The sequence below is a fragment of the Staurois parvus genome, unplaced genomic scaffold (genome assembly GCF_062004578.1).
Source record: "Staurois parvus isolate SC_StPar_1 unplaced genomic scaffold, SC_StPar_1.0 ptg000117l, whole genome shotgun sequence".
Taxonomy (NCBI): domain Eukaryota; kingdom Metazoa; phylum Chordata; class Amphibia; order Anura; family Ranidae; genus Staurois; species Staurois parvus.
The window spans coordinates 467,711-488,714 of record NW_028317913.1 but is presented as its reverse complement, the minus strand read 5'-3'; the positions used below and the strand labels follow the sequence as shown (position 1 = coordinate 488,714).

General features: G+C 39.8%; 1 protein-coding gene across 7 annotated transcripts in view; it reads right to left on the bottom strand.

Annotated features, from left to right (window-relative positions):
- The window catches only part of EHBP1 (EH domain binding protein 1), a 547,128-nt gene that overhangs the window by 144,255 nt on the left and 381,869 nt on the right, over positions 1-21,004 (bottom strand). For 2 of the 7 annotated variants that reach the window (XM_089671985.1, XM_089671987.1), the window contains 2 exons: positions 9,833-9,980; positions 4,930-5,034 (listed from right to left, as the gene is read on the bottom strand). In XM_089671985.1, the coding sequence (XP_089528111.1) occupies positions 4,930-5,034; positions 9,833-9,980 (253 nt within the window). The remainder of the gene's footprint in view (positions 1-4,929; positions 5,035-9,832; positions 9,981-21,004) is intronic. The other 5 variants (XM_089671988.1, XM_089671991.1, XM_089671990.1 and 2 more) reach the window with 3 other exon arrangements.

The window sequence follows — 21,004 nt, the reverse complement described above, 5'->3', positions numbered from 1 at the left end:
GGGGGGGATACTAGGAGCTCATTTTTGGAAAGATTGAGTTTGAGGAAGTGGAGTGACATCCAATTCGATATGTCACTTAGTAGGCTTGTGATACGAGTGGAGACTGAAGGGGTGAGGTGAGGGGTAGAGAGATAGATTTGTGTGTCGTCAGCATAGAGATGCTAATTGTAGCCGTGGGAATTTATCAATTGGCCAAGGGAGGAGGGGTAGATGGAGAAGAGAAGGGGTCCGAGGACAGAACCTTGAGGGACCCCAAAAGAGAGAGGGAGTGAAGAGGAGGTGGCAGCGTTATAAGTAACACTGAAGGAGTGCTGTGATAGATAGGAGGAGAGCCAGGAGAGAGCGGAGTCTCTGAGGCCAAGAGAGTGTAGTTTTTTGAGGAGGAGGGGGTGGTCAACCGTGTCAAAAGCTGCCGAGAGGTCAAGGAGTAGGAGTACTGTATAGTGGCCATTGGTTTTGGCAGTTAGTAGGTCGTTGGTGAGTTTGAGTAGGGCAGTTTCAGTGGAGTGTAGGGGCGGAAGCCAGACTGTAGAGGATCGAGAAGGTTGTTGGTGAGGTGGGGCTTATAAATAGCCGCTGTATTTTTCTCAATACAGGCACAATTTAAGACCATCACTTTTTTACATGTCTGCAGTCATGTAACCTAATGATGTATCAAAACAGCTAGTGTGATTATCTGACTTCTATAATGAGTGCCCTGTGGAAGGCAGTGGAAATTTGATAGCCGCAAGTTGATCACACACACACACAGCAGTCTAATTGTATAATCTTTATTAGATCTACAAATAACTACATAGTGCAAGAGCCTAACTGGATACAACATTTCAGCCATGTATGTTGCTATACAGATAGGCTTACCCTTTAATTGTTGTTACTTCTTTGGAAACCAAGTGCATACACCCAATGACTTATGATACATTAAAACTTCAAAAACCCCAGAATCTGAGGAACACACAGTTTTTTTGGTCTTGTATTTTTTTTTTTTTATAATATTATGGGTTCAAGGGGATATCTCCTACATATACCAGGCGAGGTCCAATATTGCTCTATTGTCTATTATATTGTTATCCTACATTATCTGAGATATTTGTATTCTGTTGGGTGTATCTGCCATTTACGCTACTGTAATATCCTTCCTATGTTCCGGTCTGTTTGGGAAATAAAAAACAAAAACTATAAATAATTTAAAAAAACAAAAACTTCACAAACATCTTTTCAACATGTTACATGACTCACTTGGCACCAATTTGACAGCTCTGATTGTTTTGGACCCACATTCCTTCGAATGACAAAATTAAAATGCTACGAGTGCGAAGACTTCTGAGGAATGCCCAAGCCCTTCCTGTGAACAAAAGCTGACTACACACTGTGTTCAAATGCCATTTGGCTCTTTTGCAGGATACAGTGAAAAACATCTGAACAGAACTTGGGGGTTGAGTATAACAGAAAGATAAACTGTAGAGAGGGGTAATATAGAAATATCCAGTATAGCTGGATCAATCTTTTATATTAAAGATATTACTAAACTATGCTGAGACAACATCCAACAAGCCCCCAAGATGTGGTGTTTCAGTATGAAGAAATTTTCTAGAAAAACATAATATATAATGTGTGTACTTAAATACCAATCTATAGTTAAAAGGCATAAACCATGGCAGAAAAGAAATTTAAAAAAACCTGATCATGATAATGCATAAGCATTGAAAAAAAAAACACAATCTATTCCATTAAAGGCAACTTCTGTGTTTACAGCAGGAGAAGCAAAGTTAGAGTGTTTATAAGCAAAGGACTGCCAACACTGCGCCATTCGCTGAGGATACGCTCCAGAGGCAGAAAGTCTCCACTTCTGAAGACCTGTGATAAGAAACCTCAACAAAACAACAGACAAACAGCAATCATGCAGCTGTAACAAACCAGGGCACGCCAACACTAACTCACAATTTAAAGTGATTTTACCATTAAAAATATTCTAATCCCACTGGTCATTTAACATCCAACAGCTTTGTCATAGTTACTTCCATGTTATTTGTATATGATCGTTTTTATCTTGCAGTTAATAGTATCATGATCCAGCCATTCTGTTCCAGAAAAATAGGAAACCCTGAATTTTGTGGAAAATAAAAGTCCTGTTTTAAATTACACCAGAAAATGCTGATCTACAACGAGAAGTGAATTTCACCATTTTGTGCCATCAGATGGAAAAGAAACCTGGAAAAATATTTTAACAGGACAGAAAGATTGCAATGCAATTATATATCCTAGATTGTAAGCTCTAATGAGCAGGGCCCACTTTTTCCTCTTGTACCAAATTGTATTGTAACTGTAATGTCTACCTTAATTTTGTAAAGCGCTGCGCAAACTGTTGGCGCTATATAAATCCTGTATAATAATAAATGTAATGCATTGGTTGTATGGACTTTCTCTAAACAGAAACGTACATAACATTTGTGGCAGCCCATGTGGCCATTACAGATTTGATGAAAAAGCAAGCTTTCCCAAGACTGAAAAGATTAATTAAATACAGTCACAATATCATTAGGGCAGTTCAACACACTGCTAATTCTTCCAAATACTGCCAATAATCTATACATATCTGGATAAAACCATGCCTATTTTATCAAGACCAAGGCCTAAGAAAACGTTGTTTGCCCTTCACCTATCCAAAGTCCTTGTAAGTTAGTAAGTCTATCCATCACATTAAAAGAACCAATAAGGGAGGCTTAGATGTGGCAGGGCCAAGTTTGATTTGAACAAGAATTTTAGAGATTTGTATGTCTAATGTTTGAATTTACTTCTCATTCTGACATGTAGTTTTCAATTTCTTTTGTTTTATTTACCATGTGCTTAGTTTTTATTACCCAGGTTTTACTTTAAAGATTAATCCTGCCATAAAATGATATTTTCAATTTCAGGTAGATTCTGGTAGGTTGAGTGATCCCTAAGCATCATGCATCTGTTTGGCTATCCAGCAGTGAACTCCCTTGCTATAGTGCTAAGCTATTTACCAACCACCTCAGAGTTTTGGGTGTCCCCACTGCTCATTTTCCCTATAATGAAACAAGGAGTGAAAAATTCCAGTACAAAGAGACCATTGGAATGGCTGCAGAAGGTACCCAGACCAGGGTGCTGAAATCTAACTATTAGAGGTTATGAGAGATATAGGAAAACGTTTGGCAGTTTAACCCATTGCGTGTACAAAACACTGAAATATGAGATTTGGGTGGACTGATCTGTTAATGCTTGTGAATCAGAATAGTGAATATCTTAGACTGCATCCATAGTTAAAAACAAGAGCAATTTTCCCCACACCACAGAGAGATCATTAAAGTGTCATTAAACCCCCAAATGTTTTTTTTATCTAAAAAAAAATTGCCAAAAAAACCTGTACATAAACAATAGGAAAAACATTTTGTAACACCATAAATAATAATTGTGATAATATTGAGGGAATAATATTTTGGAGGCGGACTTTAGATGTAGATGGACAGCCCTGTCAAACTTCAGCAGGGGGAGAGGAAGGAGCTGTCGCTCCATAGCCTCAAGATGATGAAAATAGTTATGTGAGGTGACTTTCGGAGTGAAAAGGAGGAAGTGAATGGTTTCCTCTCAGGGTGCTGGGAGAACATGCACAGTCATAGTGGCAAAACAGAAGCTTAAAGATGTGTTGTGATATCATTGCCACAGACTAGAGGGGAGCCCGTGTAAGCAGCAGGATCAACCATGTAATTTCTAACTACCGAGTGATGAAAACACCCTTTTTTTTGTTATGTGAATACAACATCATCACTGGGCTTGGTACAGTCAAGGGAAAACAACCCTAGAGGAAAGGGAAAGCTTTCTAGGGTGACATAGGCAGTTTCATCTGCAGCTTTGTAAAGGCTCTTCTGCTTGCTCCTCGCCCTATCTGTCAGTGCAATCAGGAGCGAACTCCTAATGTCACATTACTGTGGTGCATGGGTCAAAAAAAGGTATTTGGAAGCATGATATTGAACTGTGCTTTATGTATTGTTTTTATTCGATTTGCTGGTGATCCACATAAAGTACTCTGAAAGTGGTTACAAAGGTTTAAAGAAAAAAAAATGTTTTTGGAAAACAACAAACATTATATACTTACCTGCTCTGAGCAATTGTATTGCACTAAGCAACCTCCTCTATGGGGTTCCCCTGCTGGGGCTCTCGGATCTTCCTCCTCTTCTCTGTGTGTCAGCATAGAAAGCAGCTTCCTATGGTGGTGCACGTTCTGGCTTGCACCCGAGCCAGGCAGTGTGCGTTCATAGACACACACAGTGCGGCTCAGCCCAGCCACCAGCTCCCTCCTCACAGGATTTGATTGACAGCAGCAGAAGCCAATGAGTTCTGAGTCCTGTGAGGAGATTGAGAGAGCAGCATTGCTGCACTCAAGCACAGCACTGAACCAAAATAGGGCTCAGGTAAGTATAAGAGGCAGTGTGGGGGTGATACAACCACTGGGCCATTTTTTACCCTAACATCCGGTCACATCAAAGCCGATTTTGAAATCTTGCTACTTACAGTGAAGGCGCATGATTTCAAAGTCGGATGACTTGCAGATTTGAGGTGCGATTTGAAATACATCTGATACAGATGTCTATGCAAATCGCACCAAATGTAGTGCATGCACTACTTTAGAAATGGGTGTGGCTCTGACCAAGACGAAACCGCACTGATATGACCGCTCTAATAGTGGACAATAGGGTGCGACCCGGTATACGATTTGCAAGTCGCATGGCATGCAAATCGCATGCCAAGTCGCATCCAATGTGATCGGGGTGTAATGCCGGGGAATGCATTAAGGCAAAATCATCCTGCCTTTAGAACCACTTTAATGGGGTTAATGACACTTTAAGAAGATCTGAAGAGCATGCAAAGCCTCAAGTCTGTTAGTACATGCAAAGTATCAATGTGAATTACCAGAAAAATCAGTGTCTACGTTAGTAGATTCACTACCTCCACCACATACAAAGGTGCATTCTGGACTGTCCTCGTTAGTAAGTGCTGTGTTAGAATCATTTCCATCTGCAGAAACAGACAGAGTTAAAACTGGAACATTACTCAAGAAAGAACAAATCAAGCAAGAACACATTTAGAACAGTTACATTCTGCTATTTTAAGTCTGTAGTCTTATTTTGTTGGGATCCACAGTGAGATTGGTAAAAATAATACAAATGTGTAATGGTAAATAAATTGCATTTATACAGAGTGTAGGTGTTTGTGGCATTAGTAAACCTGTGTCACATAAAAATGCAGATCTTGTGCCACCCTGTGAAGGTAAATAACACAATGTGACTTTTCAACAATATCATTTCCTCTGCAGGGATATATATGTAAAAAAACAGGCTTGGGAACTCTCCAGCATCAACCTTCAGACTTTCATTACCAGCACCATTATGACCATGGTGTTAGTGTAAGTGTTAAATTTAGTCTATCTAATGGCTGACAGGTTAGTGACATCAGTGGCTAACTGGAGTAGTGACTTCAATGTGGGAGGACTGAGACAGCAGGAGGTGCAGGCTATGCTCTCTCCTCCAGCACCACCTTCCCCATGGCCATGAAGCAGACATGTATGTATGTATGGCCAGAGGGAGAAGAGGCCGATTGCCTGCAGCCACAACGTCTGTAGGAGTGCAGGAGGGCTGACTGGGGTGAAACTGAAATGATTTCTCCCTACTTTAATGTTGACATGCTGTCATAACTGGCCAATTCTTGCTCTTCTATTCTTCTAAGCCTGGTACACATGGGATGTTTTTCTTTTGTTCAACCCAGTGGGCTGAACAAAAAAAGCAAAAAAAAAACCTGATAGATCACTGTACTAACAAAGGGGGACCTGGCTGCAAGAGCTGATTGAATGCCGGTCGGCTGCAGGTTTTCAAATACAAGCAGCTGTACACATGGGCCAAAAGTTAGCCGATGTCTACTGTAATGGTTAATTTTGGCTGATATTTAGCCTGTGTGTACAAGGCTTAACACTGCCTATCTGTTGACCATGAAATTGTACTTTGTTATACCTGTATTGACACCAAAACCTGTTTTTAAACAAATGTATATTAACCATTTATTTTGGCATAACAAACTGTTTATTGGCCATGTACTGCTGTGATTGAACTTTAGTGGCATGGTGCATGTTACCAGAATAATTTTCTCCAGGCAGGCAACTGCCATCAGATCATGAATCATAAACAAGATATACTGGCCACACTGCTAAATAAATGCTACAAAATCCCCCCCCCCATATCTCCATAGAATCTCAGGTTAAAGGGTAACTGGAGTCCATACATATGTAAATTAGTGTGGTTATTTTTACTTCTGCAGTACTGCAACTGATTCAAACACATAGCAAACAAAGAAATCAACAAATCGACAGCTTCCAACCTACTTTTGTCTTTAACAGCAATCAGATCAATACAGCACTGAATGGTAATTTTCTGACCGATTGCAACAATTTGATCAAATTGTAACTAAGCAAAAAAATCTATACTTGCACCATATCGCCAATATTAGATATGGAGACCTGTATATTCAGACGTATTGCACATTGGCAGACATCCTGGTCACTATCATTTTGTTCTACAGCGAAATATGAATTTCAGAGTTCAGTAGCAAGTCAGAAGCCATCCTATACAGATCTGATACAATGGCATCTGAAAGTTGCTGGGATATATTAGGCAGCACGTAAACATGCTGTCCCTGAAGTTGAAGTGTTGAAAGCAGAAATATGTGAATTATGATTGGTTGCTATGGGTCATTGTACAGCTTTAAATGTGTTCACAGTATCCAGTAACATGCCACTCAGGAAACATATCAGTTTCTTTATCACTCCTTTTGGGCATGATAATATGGCATTATCATAATAAGTCATTATACTGGTCACACACCTATCAGATTATTCAACAAATTAATTGTTTTAATATTCTAATCTCTTTTAAGATGGCACAATTGATTTAAAGAATGTAATGGCTGGATGGGTTAGAAAGTTCTGAATAATACACTTTAAAATTCTGTTTCCTTCAACGTTCATCTATCCATAATAGGCACACCGAGAAGACATTTACTGGGACAATATTTTTAATTAAAGCGGAACTTTGGGGAAAATTCAAAACTACTCTTGCAGCTGGGCTCCCTCAGCACTGCCAGGGTAAAATGCTTGCCTAGGGTACCATTAAACAGCAGTTTTACTTACCTTATGCCACATGCATACAGGTTTCCTCCTCTCCATGTGACTGGTCCCCCCAAGCTGATTCGCTTTGGCGCTCCATCAGTCGCAGGCATTCACATACATCAGTCGATATCATCACATACAATGGAGGACTAGCAGTCCTGCATTGTAAGTGAGAATGCAGTGGGTGTCAGAGGGAAGCATAGAATGCCCACTACCGATGAAACTCGGGAAAAGTAAAACTGCTTCAAATAGTTCCCTAAGCAAAAAAGGCTTTAAGTTACCAAAAGAGATAAATCAAAATAATTAGTTATTTATGCTTCTAATTTTAATTCTACACATGTTTCTCAGCTGTGAAGTGGGAATTTTTAGATTGTGAGTCCCTTGAGGTAAAAGGAAATAATAGGAATGGTTATACATGCTATGGAAAGTGTCTTGTAATTTATCACTGGTATATAAATACTGTAAATGAACAAATAGATCCACTTTAAATGTAAATTAAGTTCCCTTTAACCAAATTAACAAAATTATTAAGACTTTAGTTTAACACAGTCATCTCCTCTGACATCACCTTGATGGACTCATTCTTGGCATGATGCCGCATTCCGCTTGAAGGTGAACCTATTAGAGATGGCAGCCTGCCCTTGCAACATTCCTTTAATATCATTTATTTCAACCAATCACAAGGTCCAATCGATGTGCACAAATACATTTACATCAACCTCTAGCCTTATAGCTGATTCACCCAAGTGAAGCAACCCAGTGAAACAAACAGGACATCATGACATGCTCCATCACACAATCCAACATTGCTCAATACACTTGAATTTTTTTGGGATTGTCAGTCGTTCATAAATTAATTTATATACAGTGATATGTAGTGCTCCTAAGACTTTCATTGGGGTGTATTCATTTTTGCAACATGGTCTTGAATGAATTTGTTAAGAAAAATACTTTTTTGTATGTGCAAATTAACAAATCTTGTTTGCAATCACACCAAACTGTATACACTATGTATAAATCAACAAGTAAAAGTTGAGACATTCAAAGGTATTGAAGCAGGAGAATGTGTTCAAATTAACTATGTATTGTATGAACACAATAAATAGTTATTTTGAACACATTCTCTTGCTTTCAGACCTGCAAGTTCCTCAACTTTCCTTTGCTGATACTTTAGACTGCAGCGCACTGAGGAAGAGTTTAGCTCATGCAGAAAAGATGCATGATCCTCATGGGTGTAACAGTAAACACTGAAAAGGTATGTCACAGCTAAAACCTTTTTTTTAGTTTTGAATTGTGGGACAGTCTTAGAACAACTGTTGGATTTCCACTGTTATCTAGTTCACCATTATGCCCAGTACACACTATAAGAAAATCGTACGAAAACTTTCGTACAAGGACCGATCGTCCAATAATCGGATTGTTAGTACACAGCTTTCGAGAGCCGATTCATGACAAATCGTACAACAATATCCGAAGGGACAAGCGCAAAAATTTTTATTGTACAATACCAGATCGTACGATTTTCGTTTAATCAGTACAGTAGTTGTCTGAAAATACAATACAAATACAACACAATACTTGACCTCACTTTCGAAATTCTTTTCTCTCACAGAAGAATTTTCGTATCTTTAGTAACCTTTCCACTTTCAATGTGAGACTAGCAGGCGAAAAAAAAACGGCCGATATTCTCATTGTGTGTCCAAGGCATAAGAGACATTTTCCTCACTAAAGCTGGCCATACATGGATGGAAACTCAGCCAGTTCAGAAGAGCTGAGTTTCTATCCATCTATGGGCAGGCTGGTTGTATTGAAGTTAATGCATTGATTGTACAACCAGCCTGTTAGATTTTTTGGATGCGATTACTGCTGCCAGCTATAGCTATCAGCAGTAACCATTACGCTTTGCTGTCAGGGAAGCTTCACTGCGGGCAGAACACAACAGCACTGCGGGAAGGCTTTCCCCATCAACACTGACTGTGTTGATGGGGGAAGCAAGTGATTTTCTTTCCTTCCATCTGTAGTGAAAAGAAAAAAGTTGTAGAATATGTGGCTTGCTTTACTGTACAGTCAGGGTGCCAAAGATTTCACCAGACAGGAAGTGAAGAAAAATCTACAACAGATAACAATAAAACAATGTGTGATTTCTACCTTCCTTACTGAAATGAAAAAACAAAATTTACTTCGGTCTGTGTTGGTATTTGAGCTTTTCAGTTCCTGTCTGGAGAAACAAATGTCACAGGGAGAGTGGGTACCGAGACCAGGATAGCAGTTAAAATATGACGGTGGTTCTAATCCTCCCTACTTAATCCAACACAGGTTTTGGCTGGACTTGCACCGCACATCCTACTCAGCAACTCACTTTGACTGTAGCTGGCCATGCCAATTTTGATGAAGTTTGATCCAAAAATTGAGTTGAGAGGAAGAGGCCAAAGGGTAAGGACAAAGAAAACAAAATTACAGAGAAAGTAGGTGAGAGTTGAAATAAAAGAGAATACTAGATAGAACATATGTTATAAAAGTAAATGGTGATCAACATAAAAGTGCACATGGTAACAAAAATATACCTGGGGTATACAATGGCTCATTGTTTTATTTATACTCAAGATTACATAGGCAGATGAGGCTGTGCCTAAAAAGCATGCCAGTCCTTTAACTCACCTCCAGACGTCTTTGCCCTTTCTTTCAACTTTTCTGCAGACACCTCGTTGTAGCTGGGAAGTTCTGACATCTTCACTCCAGATCGAGCTTCTGCTATGAGTTGACGTGCTCGCTCTCTTAGCTGCCGGCGCCGCTCTTCATCTTGCTGCTGGGAAATATTGAACAGTTTTGGCAGCTTAGTAATTGACAGAAATGCAATTTTCATTCCCAATCTGATGTGTGTGATAGCGAGTGTTTGGTACTGTAGTACGCAGTGTGTGCACTATATGCAGCAAAGTGTCATGGGAGAGTACTGTTTCAGTCTGCTCTGCCGCGAGAAGCTCATGCTGCGCAAAATGCAACAGACATGTGAAAATCATTAAATCTCCCCCAACATGCCCCTACAGAGAGTTTTACCTGTTTACCTAGGGCTGCCCATGTCAACAAGCTTTGTTTACATTTTCTGATCGGTTATAAAAACCGAAGCAAGAGGTTCTAATGGACTGCTACAGAAAATGCAGCAAAACAATGCACATATTACAGGACAAGTACTGCAGTCGTTTTATGGGTTTTTCTACCACTCATGGGGGAAAAGTACCCATATTTCTTTAAACACTTAAAGTGAATTTGTGAGAAAAGATATATGGAAGCGGTCACTGCTTTTAACCTTTTCACCACCAGTGTATTTTTTTCCATTTTTCACACATTAAAACATTTTTGGCTAGAAAATACTTAAACTCCCAAAATACATGATATATTTTATGAAAGCAGAAGACTTGTCGAATAAAAAAAAAATGGTAGTTGCAATTTTTAATTGCAAAACATTCAAATCTATATTTTCAGTGAAAAATACACTATAATAAAATTTTAATACACAATTTTTTTCTGTACAAAATAAAACACGTGGTTATGTTGAGGAAATAGATACCAAACATGTCAACCCTTTAAACATTGTGCGCCTGCAATACGGTGAAAAATTATGGTACCTAAAATTATCCATAGGCGACATTTCAAATGACTTTGCAGCTTCCCAGTTAAGAGTAAAGCTGGATACAACATGGTCTGAATATTGGTTGGTTCAGCAGGACAGTACAGCTGCCCTTCCGACAGAAGACGGTCTAAGGACTGGCTTTTGTCGAAGGGACATGCTGGGAAACCAGCATCCGATCAGCAGTCATAGTCAATGGGCGAGTGCTGATTATTGTTTTCTGTTGTAGGGGCAGTCCCCCTGTCAGAACACAAAGGCACAGCGGGAAAGATAACTATACTAACATTGCTTAGTTAGTACAGCAATCTCAGCAAGCTTGCTGAGTTGAATGAAAAAAAAAAAACCTCATTGTGTGTCTTTACCTGTAAACAAGGGGCATAATATAATTTCCCTCACTCTGGCTTATGCAGCTATACCCAATATATGTTGCACAACCATTGTCTACATATACTTGTGTTTCTGTACAGCCAGTTGTGAGATTTACACCGCTGTACAAGACAGCAGAGACAGAGAGCAGACAGAGCTCAGAGCAGTAGCGACAACTGAGCAATCAGCAGTGTCTAATCGCTCAGTTCTCACCCTTAGAGTCATTAGGAGACAGATGCAGCATTGGAACAATGCTGCATCCACTTAGGCAAGTATGATTAAAAAAAAAAATACTTCTCTTTAAAATGAATAATTATAAAGTACAAGAAGGCAAAGTGTCAGCTTTAGTGCAAAAGTCAGCATTTGTGTATTAGAGAATCCTGGGTTTTAAGGTTCCAGGAGATCTGAGTACCTGTAGTAGCATCCTGGTGCCACTTTAGACAGCCCAAATGTACTGTTTTCAGTGACATGAACATGTGGCTTTGGACATTCAGATATTAGCGTATTCTAAACAAACAATAATAACCTATAAAAAAAAGACCTCACTAACCTCTAGTTACAGACAGCAAGGAGCAAGCCTCAGGAGTTCAGCTCACCCCGATCGCTCCTCTGAGACCATTTGCTCTGTGTTTACTGTACATTAGAAGGCTGAATAGCTGTTGGGTGATTGCTGGAAGGTGGAGCAGAGTGAGCTAACTTACAGAGAGAATGATTACAAAAATAGGTAGACCGCACAAAGACAATTTGATGCTCCAAACCTGAAATGTCTGTGTATAAACTACATCTTTCTGGAACTATGAGCATCTAAATGGCAATCCTGCAGATCTATGACCAGAATGACTTGAAAGACTTCAATGCTTCTGTTCTAAAACTGGAAATGAATTGCTCCATGGTGGCTTCAGCTACAGAGGTCAATGAGGGCTTGTTAGAGCTTGATTACTGCTTTTAAAGAATATATATATACTTTAAAGTTCATAGCCTGGCCAAAGGTTCACTGTAAAACTCTGAAAGCTTACAATCTATCAGTTATTAATAGCTGTGCCATGTGTAACATGGATGCTAATTATATTAAAACTCTAAAACCAGTGGCTGGTCCTTGAGTTTGCATTTCAGTGAGCTACTATCAGTCATCCTCACATGGACAGGGCTGAAAATCACTAAAATCATCAGTCAGACAACTAATTTTTCATATTACCATCATTCCTAAAGCAAGAAAAATCAGTGTACAAATAAGTAAACATACAAAACAATTAAGATATTCAACACGAGTTCTTCTTTAATGTGCTCAGCCGCTCCTCCAGCCACAGAATAGATATCTATCTAAAGCTGCCATCTTCCCCCAGCAATTTCAAGGCAGAGAAAGCGAAAAGCATTCCTCTCCTGCTGCAGTGCCTGCCATTTAAGCTAAAAACCATTAATAAACAAGCAGAAGATACTAATTAGGAACATTTCTGACATTTCCATGCAAATTGTTTGTTTGTAGCTATTTACCGGCCATTGTTCTCACTACAATAGGAAAAAATGCAAATGAATGAATCAAAATGCAACCCTAATGGGACTTTCTGTTTATAAGCATTAGCCCAGAGGTGTGCAGTAATTCAATCCTCAAGCAGCAAGATTTAGCCTCATTAACAGCCAGCATGGGAAGGTTACAACTCATAAAACCCTACAGTAAACAAAGTGTATGGGCACAACACAATATCTTGAGCCTGATTGACAGGACTAGGGTTCCCTATCAGATTGCCTCCATTTACCTCTATACTAACACAGACACAGTTTCACACGGGCCCCTGCGAGCTCTCTTATTTTTGCATTATTTGTTTTCACATACGTTCATTTTTCCCCCGAAGACAAAGAATTAAAGCGGATATTATTTGTTTCAGGATACATTATGAATAAAACTTATAAAACCTTCCTTTTTGATTTATATCAAGTGTATGGATCCATATGCATTATCTGTGCAATTAACTATATCCCAGAAATAAAACCAAGTGTATGTATAGATTAGGAGGATACATTTCCCAATGCTCCCATTTTTCTGGTCAATAAAGACATGCCAAGTTTAAAAGTGTGTCTAAACTCAAGAACAGAAATGTATTATTTTTTCAGCTCATCAGTCCTCAGATGACATAGCTGCATAGGTTTTCTTTTTTTTCCCCACTCTTTTTCTACCTGCCGATTCCGCCAATAGCACACTTCCTGTCTTAGAGTGGCAACACCATACTATATTCACGGAGAGCGGCATTGTCACCCTAGGACAGGACTACAGAAACCTTCCAGAATGTTATCAGAACACATGACTTCTTGCAAAATTAACAAGTATTTTTTGCACATATCAGATATTACAGAATACTTTAAATTATATGTTTATTAGACCAAAAGGGACCAAACAAGAGAAGGTCAAGGTTAGGGTTTACATGCCTTTTAATTAACTTTATTTACTTTAATGTCTGTGGAAGATCAGACTATTTTAAAATAGGATTGTAGAAAAGTACCACATACAGCAAAAGAGCAAAAATCAATGTATCCTGTTCAACATTATTACCTAGAATGAAAGTGAAAGAAAATCCCAAATTTTGGATTGTCACCAGAACAGGAATAGGGGGAAAATCTTCTAATTCTGGTGACCCTGGTGATTTTCTTTCACTTGTTTTGACAATAGGAGGTGTATTGGAATCTTCCCACTGGGATACAAATGGCATTCAAAAAAATCTGACAGGGGTTATAACCCTTTCCTATTCTTTCCAAAATGAAAATAAAAGTTTTGCCTTCAGTTCTACTGTTAAATTGTTTTAAGGAGACTGGACACTGGCAAAACAAAGCTTAAAGTCAGCCTAGGATAACCCCAAAAAATGCTAACAGGTCTACAAAATCATCAGATTAAAAGAGATGGCTTATCAGAGCCAATGGAGCTGCCTGAAGAACCTTATGACTGGTTCAATCCTCAGCTGAGACGTGACTGTCCACCTAGTAGAATTAATTTATGAACAGAAGACCAGGTAGTAGGCTTGCAAATTTGAGAAACAAATATCATATGCAGAAAAACCCAAGGAGCACTAACTGATCTGGTGGAATGCACCTTGACAGGGAGAGGGGGAACCTTGCCCTGGAGGTTAAAAGTTTGAATGATCAGCAGTAGAATCCACCCAGTAATAGCATAACGAGAAGTAGACTGTCCTCTGCAGGGAACTTCAGGAACGATAGAGTCATAGTGTGCAAAGGGAACAGGGTTTGAAAAATAAATTCTCTTTAGGATGCTTAAGAGCACAATGGAGAGATGGAAGAACAATATTCTAGTTAAGGTAAAAGGAAGAAACAACATTGGTAAAACAGGAGCCCCTAAGCTTCAAAACAACCACTGTCTTGAGTAGCAAGAGAATCTATGTGGGCAATACCCTGTACAAATGCCTTCACTAATGAGTGAGAGGCAATTGGTCTCTGAAAAAGAATAGCTACAGCTGAGGTTCAACTCTTGCTGGTACTCAAGGCCACATGCTGATTCAGACCAGACTGGAGAAAAGACAAGATTGTCTCTAATAGAACTTCATTGCATGGCATTTCCTTTTCTTTAACCAAAACTTTGCAAGAAGTCTATTTACTATCTTTAAATAGAGTGTAAGGATGACCTAATCTGACAGGCCCCTGTCACTCAGGACCTGGGAGTCAATGGCCAGGCCATTATAGCCAGCAATCGAGAAGCTGGGTGGCAAACCGCGACAGTGACGGCTCCTGAAGACAAGCAGGAAGCGCCGCTGACACACGGACACCTCCACGGCCAGCCGCTGCACTGAAGGGAGAACTGTTGCCTCTCTTATACACCGCCGGCACACTGGGACAGGTCTGTAGTGGTGGTGGATGGTGCTGTCTCTCGGCTGGAGGGGCTGTCTCTTTGCTGGACTGGGCTGTCTCTTTGCTGGACTGGGCTGTCTCTTTGCCCAGCTGGGTACAGCAAAGAGACATCCCAATCCAGCAAAGAGACAGCCTAGTCCAAGAAGGGACATCCCCATCCAGCAACGAGAAATCCCTGTCCAGCAAAGAGACATCCCAATCCAGCAAAGAGACAGCCAAGTCCAAGAAGGGACATCCCTGTCCAGGAGAGACATCCCGTCTTTGCTATATGGGGATGTCTCTTTGCTGGATTGGGCCATCTCTTTGAATATATTGGGGGCACTGTGATTAGATCTCTAGGGGCACTGTAATGTAAAGGGGCATTGTGATATAAAGAGGACTGCGCTGTAAAGGGACACTGTAATCAATACAGTTCCCCTTTACAGAGCACTCCCCTTTATATCACAGTGCCCCTTTATATTACAGTGCGGAGGACCAACTCTGTAAATATTCCGTTACCAACTGCCCCTGTGAATGCCCTCGCACCCCTCCCCCCGGAAATTGGCTGCTCAGTCTAAAATGCTCGAGCCTATTTTTTGTCCCAGTCCGGGCCTGATAGAAGCAATTGCAGCCTCTGAAAGAGAGGGCATGAAAGCATGCTTGTGGCCCCTGAATTCTAAGTCAGCTATCATGGCTGCATTATTGTTCATAAACTTACACATAGCTGAGAATTCTTCCCTAGACAATGTTAAGGAAGGGTTATACCTGCAGGGGTTAAGGAAGACTCAGAGGAGTGCTGTGATTCAGCCAGTGGACAAGGATCTGGGCTGTAGGTGTCAAGTCCTAAAGAGGGGAAACTGCAAGACCCCTGGCACTGTTAATGGATTGCAAGCTAGCCAGGTCCCTGGATCACTGCCTTTGCACTCATGGTCTGCAATACTAGTACAACACGAAAGACAGCCCACATCGATACTCAAATTTCAATGCTGGAACAGTAAGGGTTAATGCCATCTAAGTCACTTGTACTGCAACAGGAAGTCCATATACCATCCAGATGATCACAGAACTTATGCAGGTGTGAAGGAGATGGCAGCATAGTAACAAGGCCTGCGCACATTGGTGGGCTGCTTGAATGCCAAAATTAAAAACTGGTGCAGCTCCCTTGCCACCAATTGTGTGATCAATTGTGTTGCCAGGGAAGCCCACTGAATTAAGCCTGTAAGGAGGATCCAGACTGTATTCACCAACATGGGCTCCCTGTAAAACACCAGCATAAAGATCAACTCACCACAGTTTTGTCCAGTGCCAAAGACACATTAGAGGCTGCCCCTGCTTCTTCTCAGCGGGGTCTGGTTATGACTTCCACTGCAATGCCAAGGATCAGCCAATCTGAAATGCTGCAAAAAAAATCAATTTTGGCTCTGCAGCAAATGAAGAAACTTGCTACATGAGAAATAAATCTTTAAAAGGTTTTTCTTTTCTCAGAGAAGATGTCTGTATTCCTCGGACACTAGCAAAAAAACTGAGGCATGCTGGGAATGGGAGGGGTTACACTAGGTTGTCCTAACAGTTTTGCCTTGCCAATGTGTCCAATCTCCTAAAGGCAGCAATCTGTCACAATGCACCTGACTACGTATCTTACATCGAAAAATGTACAAATAAGAAAAATCAATATATAAGGTAATAATATTACATTCACAACGTTACATTTTTGTGTTTTGGGCCAGATACACTTTAAATACTAAGGCAAGCTGACATGCATACTACTGGAGGCACCTGTTATATGTCAGCAGTGAAACGCATAAATCACGTTAGGTTCACGAAGATAAAAGTGGTTCTAAAGTCTAGATGTTTTTTTTTACCTTAAAAAGGACAAGTTCACCTTCTAAAAACAATTAAATAAATAAGTGTCAGTTTTTGCATGTAAAAAAACATGCATTTAATGTTTTTTTCTCAGAAGCCTGCAGAGCATTGCACTTGTAATCAGCAGATTGTGGGTTAACTGTCAGGCTCCTGTAGACACTAATAAGCTTCGCTGCGAAAATAAATGATAAGCTGCTGCAAGCACCTAAATGTGTTCCCACATCAATAAAATTCCCCAAGAATAGTGCTGCGCTGCAGACTATTCTTGGGGAATCTCCTGCCTACAGCTTTCTGCCTATACCTCTGTACAGGCATTCTGTTTGAGAGTTGTAGGAAGTCTTAATGAACTACAAAAGTAATCACTAGAGAGCTTGTAGTTCAATAAGATCTGCAACCGTCTGTCACTGTGGAAGACAGGACATATAGTTCATTCATTCAGAAATTGGGATTTGCAGGACTTGTGGATAGTAACATGTTACTAAAGGTGAGCTTAGCCTTTACTGCATTTCCTGCATTAAGGTAAAAAAACACCCACGGTCCAGCGCTGTGCCTGACTACAGCTCTTCTCTCCCCTCTTCCTGTTCTCACAGGCTACACTGAGCCATTGACTCCTGCTGCTGCCAATCAAACCCTGTGAGGAGGGAACCGGGGGGGGGGGCATGGCCAAGCTGAATTGTGTGGTGTGGGTTGTGGGTCTATGGACGCACACAGCCCAGCTTGGGAGTGTGCCTGCACAGATTCCCCTATAGCACATGACTTGCTACGGGAGCACTTAGGAGAAGGGGAGAGTGCTAGTGGGGGAATGCCAAAGAAGTGGTAAGGCACTGGCTTGATGCAAGATCGCTGTACAGAGCAAGTAAGTATAATCTCTTTTTTAAATAATAAAAAAAGCTTTAGAGCCACTTTAAAAACTTAAGATTATTATTATTATAATACAGTATTTATAAACCGACAATAGTTCGCTCAGCGCTGTACATTACAATTAAATAACAAAATAGCCCTGGAAATGCAAAAATGATTTAGGAAATGTTTATCCATTTGTTTAACCATTTCAGTACTGAGCCTGTATGTACCCCTTTATTTACCAGGCCATTTTTCAGATTCCTGTGCTGTGATAGTTTGACTGACAATTATTCCTTCATGCAGCACTGTACCCAACTGAAATTTATATAATTTTTTTTGGAGACAGTTGAGCTTTCTTTTGGTGATATTTAAACTGTAAAAAGGAGAAAAAAAAGACTAAACATTTTGAAAAACATGGTTTCCCCTACTTTCAGTTACAGAAAAAAATGCCTTTTTTGGAAAATAGACACCCCAGGGCGATTTAAATTTTTGACACAATTTTTTGGAAATGGAAGAAAATGTTGGTATTGAGAGGGTTACAACAGAATTTAGTAATGGTGCACTAGATACAGTAAATGGACAAACAATGGCACGATGGAGATGAAGGGGTTAATGTTCAGATGTGCAGGATAAGCAAGGTAAAGGGGTTAATATACAGTCACAAATGAGGAGTGGGGGGCTCACAGATGAAACACACCATTTACACATCATGTGATCACTGTGACTGCTCAACACTGTGATCTCATGGAAGCGGCTCTGTATACCGTGCCTTTAAAATGGGCTTGTCAAAGATGGCTTGGTTCCAAGTATTAATGTCCAAAGGCCATTTCTGGAGTGAAGTATGTAAACAGCACCTTACAAATAGATGTCCACCACTCCGCCATTTTTTACACTATGGCAGCAGTAAGGTAGTTAATAGTAATTGTAAAATGTATTATAAATAGTCACAATTAATTTTTCTGTTAATACTGGTAGGTATTTTCCATATTTCAGCTCTTTTATATACACCAACACATGAATACCTTTTAAAGGCCAAGTTCACCTTTAGTAAAATGTTACATGACACATGGATACTCTCCCTGCATCCGCAGTCACATTTTAAAAACAACATGGCTGCGTGGGGCTTTGTCTACACAGCCACATAATTCATTCACAGCAATCTAGGAATGAATAAACTACAGGTCCTGTTTTCTCCTGCAGTAGACGGCTTGTAGTTCTCAATGGACTGCAAGGGTGGTAATAAGCTACCTCATAGTCCATTTACTCTTCCTCCAGTTTTGTAACTGCAGCCTATATGGCAATATGGGCACAAAGCTGGAGGGTGCAGGAGTCTGACTTTGCACCAACGATCCAATGAGGAGGAAAAAAAAAGAAAAAAAAGACAATAAATCCACATCGTTTACCTACAAAAAACGTGCATTTTTTTAAAAAATTTAAACTTAGTCTTAAAACTGTATTTTTTCTCCCTGTTCTACATTTCTGCCATTGACTGAACAGGAACAAATAAAAAATTTGTGTTGAAAAAAAATACATGGATATTAAAATAAAAAATAGTTTACAAAATATTGAATTGAAAAATGTCAAAAAAAGTAAAATACTGTATATATTAAATGATGAGAACGGGTCATTTTTTAAAATAGTTGTCCATTCAAAGGAAAGTGGGATGCGCCTTCGCTTGGAGGAGACAGCATACTGGGATTTGTAGTACAAAGGCAGGCGAGACACTGAAAAACAAGTACACAAACTTTTTTCATGTGTTACAGTACGGTCAGCAACACAGTTGAGCACCGTCCATAATACTTTATATGCACTAACAGTTACATTTTCAGGACAAGCTTCCGTCAACCCTTCTTCTAAGGTTCAAGCAGTACTGTTACACAAAACATTTAGCAAGATGTTAGAATATCTCTAGAGACAATACAGGCATCATATCACCTATAACTCATTGCTATTAAAATTCAGAGGTCTACTTTTTATAATTACATTTAGCAGCCATCAAACTGTCAAGATTGTGTAGGATTAACCAAAAAAATCCTTTTAAGGACAAACTCTTCAAGTTTAAGTAATTCGTTTTCCTTGTTTCCACCCCAGAAAAAAAAATGTATTGGAATGCAATTTTTATATTTCACAGTTCACCGAGAGCTCAGCAAGCTTTCTTTCCCCTGCTTCAATGGTGCTCCTTTTAATTTTATCCCCCTTAGTCCTAGTAATTAAAAGTGATCAGCAGTGGGTTCCCAAAGGATTTAACACAAGACCCCCCTCCCCTTCGTAGAATTGTGCTTTTCAGGGGGAAAAAAAGAGCAGAAAGAGGATTCAGAGTTTCATTTCACAGAGACAAGAATATGATGGATTCTCAATCCCCAACTTTATCCAATTGTTCCTTGAACAGTCTTAAGATCTTAAGAAAGCTATAAAAATGGGTGACAGTGGGGGGTGCTTTTGTACTTCCCGCTAATGCGAGTGACTGGCGTCTATGGTATGGATTTTGAAAGCGAAACCTTAATATGACGTGTTACATGTTTGCATACAGAGAACATTGGCAGATTCCTGGGTGATACCGAACCAGTGCAAAATACAATGAAAACAAGAACTTTTGTTTGCTTTTTATTTTAGAAATCTATTTGTCAGAACCAGTGGATATGCACAATGTATTATATCCACATTTCATTATTTGTAAAGTGTTATGACAGGTGCCAAATTAGATATCAGAAGACGAAACGTCACTACTAGGAACTCCACTAGGCCTAGTATTAGGAAATCCTTAATTGGAAAATCCTAAATAACTACTGTATTTTGTCATGTTAGAAGCAGCCTTGTACTCACAAAAAAAGCAAAAAAAAAACACAAGAAACAAAAAAAAATAACTAAGAAAAACTTAAGCAGGCCATACATGGCTATGGTAAAAAAAAATCAGAACTGATTTCCCCATCCAAACACTCGATATGGATGTGGGAATTATCACTAATGTGTCATTGTATTCTGACAGTGGGACTCTCCCACCATCAGAATACACTGATCAGCACTGTGGCTGCAAGCACTGATCAAATAGAAACTTTCCAGTAGGCTCTATAGATTGACTTTTCATGAACAGGAACAATCATAGTTGGATCAAATTTCAGCCAGTTTCTGACCCGTGTTCACAGCCAAAAGTGCCCAAAATGGGCATGTGAGCATCAAAACTGGGCCACAGAGGAATGGAAGAAGGTAGATTGGTCTGATGAACCACATTTCCTTTTACATCATGTGGATGGCCAGGTGCATGTGCTTTGCTTACCTGGAGAAGAGATGGCACCAGGTGCTCTGTC